General features: G+C 34.1%; 1 protein-coding gene across 1 annotated transcript; it reads right to left on the bottom strand.

Annotated features, from left to right (window-relative positions):
• Nucleotides 1-1,793: 1,793 nt before the first annotated feature.
• LOC104820369 (peroxisome biogenesis protein 3-2) lies at nt 1,794-4,522 on the bottom strand. The gene is made up of 7 exons (XM_010550790.2): nt 4,214-4,522; nt 3,866-4,027; nt 3,551-3,741; nt 3,327-3,457; nt 2,871-2,998; nt 2,317-2,550; nt 1,794-2,178 (listed from the first exon to the last, which is right to left on the bottom strand). Exons 1-7 carry the CDS (start codon nt 4,255-4,257, stop codon nt 1,935-1,937), a joined length of 1,134 nt encoding a protein of 377 aa, XP_010549092.1. The 5' UTR covers nt 4,258-4,522; the 3' UTR covers nt 1,794-1,934.
• Nucleotides 4,523-4,847: the final 325 nt, after the last annotated feature.

The raw sequence follows: 4,847 nt of genomic DNA, 5'->3' as shown, positions 1-4,847 counted from the left end.
CGGATTTAGGTAACCAGACCCGGTCCGTTATCATACCAAACTATGCCATCATCAAACAGTGAATTAAGGCCCACATTTCCGTCCATATCGAATTTTGCTTCTCTCTCTTCAATTTTAGAAAAATTATATTTATTTTATTTTATTTTATACCAGATACTATTAAAATTATTTATTTTTGAAAATATTTCGCTTTTCTATATGAATTAATTGGTTTGATTTTTTTTTAAAAATGTAGTATTGATGGTTATTTGGGCTTTTTCCAGATGATTATGCTCATTGGGGGATCCAGAAAAAAAAATTAACGTCTGATTCATGCGCTTCTCCCCAGTGGCGGATCCAGAAAAAAAAATTAACGGGGGCACAATTAAATACGTATAAAATAAAAAAAATTAATAAATATATATCGTCTAAAAAAATATTTATATTTTACAATTAAATGCTACAATTTTTTATTTTTTAAAATCTATACATAACAATTTTATTTGTAAATATTTAAAATATTTTTTTTGATAAAATATATTCACAGTTGTTTTAGATAAATTTTAGTCAATTTCATTAGATTTGAAATATTAAACCCACGAAATGAGTCAATAAAATTTAAAATTATAATACAAATGAACAATTACGAATTTCTCTTCAAAACATTTATTAAATTCTCGGTAAATTTATAACAATATGTACAAATCGATCATTTATGTTATATTCTAACATAAATGATCCATTTAAACTAGACTAGATTAAATAGTCTAAATTTTTTTCATATTTTTTTGGAAAGTTATGATCACATGATTTTCTCTCATAAAATATTTACATCTCATCCAATCTTTTGATTAGTATAATATTCTAACATTTTTTCTATCGATGTGATTTGAAAACAAATAATCCAAATCAATTTGTTCAAACATTAAAAGATTAATTTAAAATTTTGATACATTACTGATTGAATTTTACCGGATGCAAAAAAAATTTAAAAAAAAATTATCTATTAATTTTTCTATCAAGTCAAATATAAAATATTAAGTAAATATTATAGAATAATAAATTAATAAATATGATCAAAATATAGAAAATAATGAATAAAAATAATATTTTTTTTTTAAATTAAAATCACAATATTTATATAATTTAATTCTATTAATTGTTCTGTATTTTTTTGATAATTTTTAGAAAATTATATGTATATACGAAGAAGATAAAAATGTAAAAAATATATATATTACTTAATCTAACCCTAGATTTTAGGAAAGAAAGACTAAATTAAAAAAGTGGGCCCACAAAAAATTGAGATAAGTAAAGAAAAAAATGTTACGGGGGCAAACAAATATTTTGAATGGGGGCATTTATAAATATTATTTAATTATTTTATAGTTTTATGAAGAAACTAATTAAAATTGATGTAATTGAGTGGGGGCATGGGACCCCACTCATCAACACGTAGATCCGCCCATGATTATGCTGTTATTTGTTTTCCTGTAATGATATGATATGATTGTTTCTGTGTTCTAAGCAATACCCATTTAACGGTAGATATTATATTACAAGGATATTTATTTTATGTTCTTTTTTATTAGTAATCATATTTTACATTAACCCCTACAAGATTAGGATCTAGATTATTCATAAACTTAAGGACACAAATAACTATTCAACCATCCGATTATTCATAAACTCAAAAAGTATTTTTTTTTGAAAGAAACCTTAAACTGGTTCATGCCGAAGAAAATCTAATTTTTCTAAACAATCTAAATTTTAATAAAATTGTATTTAAGGAATCAGTAACTCAACAATATTCCTAAAAAGAAAAGAAAAAATCAACTTTGATTTTTGTGAAATCTCGTAACAACAATATTACTTATTTTACTTTGATGCCCCAACCGAAAGGATTGAAAAAAAGAAAGAGGTGAAGCAATACTGAATCTGAAACACTAAAAGAGCTATTGGGGCATGCTTGAGTATAAGAGAGTGAAAAAGAGCTGAACTTCAGGCTGATCCCTGATGAGTTGTAAGAACCGGTTCCTGCCCGGTTCTGTGGTCATCGTCGGTATCATCCCCTCGATCCTCGGTAGGAGTTTCGCCAATGGCATCCCCATGCCCAGACCTTCCCGTGTTTCCATCTCGTCTACAAACGCTGTGATGAACGACTTCAACGATATCTCCACTATGTTGGTGAACTCAGTGCTGCAAGAACAAAACAGCAAAAAAGCATCAACTGTAATGGTTCCGGTTCTCGGCTTTTGGCAGCTATGAAAACATCGAGGGGAAGAAGAAATTTCGGTGGGTATTCTTTCTAAACCGAGGGGGCAGAGACGCTGCTACCTGGTGAGTACTTCTCGGGCTTCAACCATGAGTTGATCGAACTTGGTCACTGTTACGTCAGATGAAGAAACTTCCTTGAGGTTGTCTGAAGGGTTTGGGCCGATTCTTGTCTCCTGGGGCGTCATCAGGTAATCCACCCAGTGATGGGGACTTCCACTGCTCATGAACACATCCAAAATCTGCATCACTGTTTCTTGAAGAACACTTGCTGTGTAAACATCCCTCAGCTGCTTTCTACACGCATTAAGAAGATTTTAATTAATATATTTTCTTACAAACATAAAAGTAAAACAACAACAACAACAACAAATATCAGCAGTGTCGGCTTTTCCACTTTTGTTGGACAAGGAAAGCCAGAAAAAGAGCCTTATAGGTAGGTGTTGGAATGGCCAAAGACCGTAAAATTTGATTATCAGTGTTTTACGGGTGACACCAATATAAATCAAACTGTAATGATCTACAAGGACATGTTCTGCTGCTAAGATCAACACAACGTCCATCAAAGGGTATGAGGAAAAAAAAAAAGAACGGGGCATACATATAAAAGAACTTACCCCTTAAGAACTTCTGTGACAGCCGCCTGAACATCAGAAATTAAACCAGGCATGCCATTGGTGGAGAGAAAATCAGCGCTCGCAAGGAATTTTTGTTCGTCATCTCTATCGATGAGATCTAAGTCTTCCTGCAAAGAATATTAACCGAAAAACCGTTCTGAGGGATCATGAGACAGTCACTGTAACGAATGATCCAGCCAGCATCGCAGAAATCTTATGATAAACGCAAAGAAAGGTGCAGTCATACAATCATATGATAAACGCAAAGAAAGGTGCAGTCATACAAATGAGGTGCGATAAAACTGTACAGCTTAATGAAATGACCAAGATTTGTGCTTGAAATAGTTCTTCAGACATGAAACCAGCTAGACACAAAAATGGAGGCGCCGGATATCGGAGTTAGTGATATAACATAGTTCATCAGATACAAAACTTGACGAGGTTACTGACTCTTACAAGTAAATGGGAGCTGCCCAGGCCTCTTGCTGTATCGATATACAAGTGCCTGCCCAAAATGTTGACTTGGACCCTAATATACAAGCTTAGCATTGTGACTGACCACAAGGACAAAACCATCCTAGTGAAACCTGAAAAAAAAATGAAGAGAAAATCCTCGATGAGAATCTGTAATACGAAACAGATACATATGGACAGGAACTTGGCAAGAAAGAGCAGCCTACTTAAAATCTTGAGTTTATCCCAAAGCTGAAGCTTCTCGGAAGGGGGCAATGTTCCTTTCCCTTTGTTTAGGCTCTCCATAACATTAGAGACATCGATCTCTTCCCTTATCCGATCACTCAAATACTGCATTGCGTGAGACAGTGTTGTCGTATCGGCAATCATCTGAATGTTCTCGAAATGGGCTTTCATCCTAAAAATATTCACCATCCAATCCAACAACAAAGCAAAAGCTAAGTAATTAGATTCCAGGTAAGAAAGAGAGAGGAGTTAAAAAAAGCCAGAGACTTTTTTCACGGTTCTGGTTCAGACTTAACTGGGTTTTGATGATTTCTTCACTCTCACGGTCGATGGCGAGCTCTTGTTCCAAGACTGCGAGCCTACGAGTATGAGCATTGTATAGCTTGTAGAGCAAATATCCACTTCCCACACAACCCGCCGTAACGAAAATCCTCCTCCTATGCTTCCTCCAGAAACCCCTAATTTACCACAACGGGAAGCAACGCAATCACGAGGAAGCTATTGACCAGACAGAGGAAAACCCTAATTTCGCAGTCGCGAACACTACCAAAAACCCTACAAATCAGTAGCTAGAGAAAGCCCGAGACTGAAGTTCCGAAGCTTGGAGAGCCTAATCAAACCCGACGAGGAACACGAGCACAAACCTGACGAAATCCATGGCCCTTGAAGCTATTGAAGTCGAAACCATGAATCCATTTCCGAGAAATCACACGAAAAGTGCTGACGCCGAAATGAATACAGACAGCCAGTAGAAGACAGACATACGAACACAGAGAGAGGGAGAGGTGAAGTTTATCGTTTCGTTCGTGCTTGAGTCGAGGATTAAACAGATAAGATTTCCGGCAAGTGAGATGGCTTCTTGCTTCCGATCGCTTCGATGGGCAACGGGAAGAGAAGAACAAAACCGAGTTATCACAATCCCCGAGATTCTTCTTATTGGAACATTGTAATTGTAAACCGAATCTCCACGAGAACGTTAGTAATAGTATTTTTATTTTCTTTCACATTGGGATTCATTTTAGGATAAATATTTGTGTTTTTGTCGGGTTATTTTCTATTTCCATTTTTTTTATTTTAAAAGCTTTATTCATTTAATTTTATATAGATTTCAATTCGATTTATATTACATTTCGAATCAAATATACATTAAACAATATTTGTTTTCCGATAAAGATGTTTCCAAGCGATAATTTTTAAAATTTTATTCTATATTCGACTTGAATTTATTTAATTTTACTAGATTAGATGCGTGTGATGCGTGTGATGTGCCAATTGTTA

This window comes from Tarenaya hassleriana, unplaced genomic scaffold, assembly GCF_000463585.1.
Source record: "Tarenaya hassleriana unplaced genomic scaffold, ASM46358v1 Cleome30, whole genome shotgun sequence".
In the NCBI taxonomy this organism is placed as follows: domain Eukaryota; kingdom Viridiplantae; phylum Streptophyta; class Magnoliopsida; order Brassicales; family Cleomaceae; genus Tarenaya; species Tarenaya hassleriana.
This window is presented reverse-complemented; position numbering and strand designations above follow the sequence as displayed.

Coding starts and splice junctions, on each gene's coding strand:
- LOC104820369 (XM_010550790.2), bottom strand. CDS start 4,257: ATGGTTTCGACTTCAATAGCTTCAAGGGCCATGGATTTCGTCAG. Junction 4,028..4,213: donor AGGGCCATGGATTTCGTCAG/GTTTGTGCTCGT, acceptor GTGGTAAATTAG/GGGTTTCTGGAGGAAGCATA. Junction 2,999..3,326: donor TGGGCAGCTCCCATTTACTT/GTAAGAGTCAGT, acceptor TATTCTTTGCAG/GAAGACTTAGATCTCATCGA.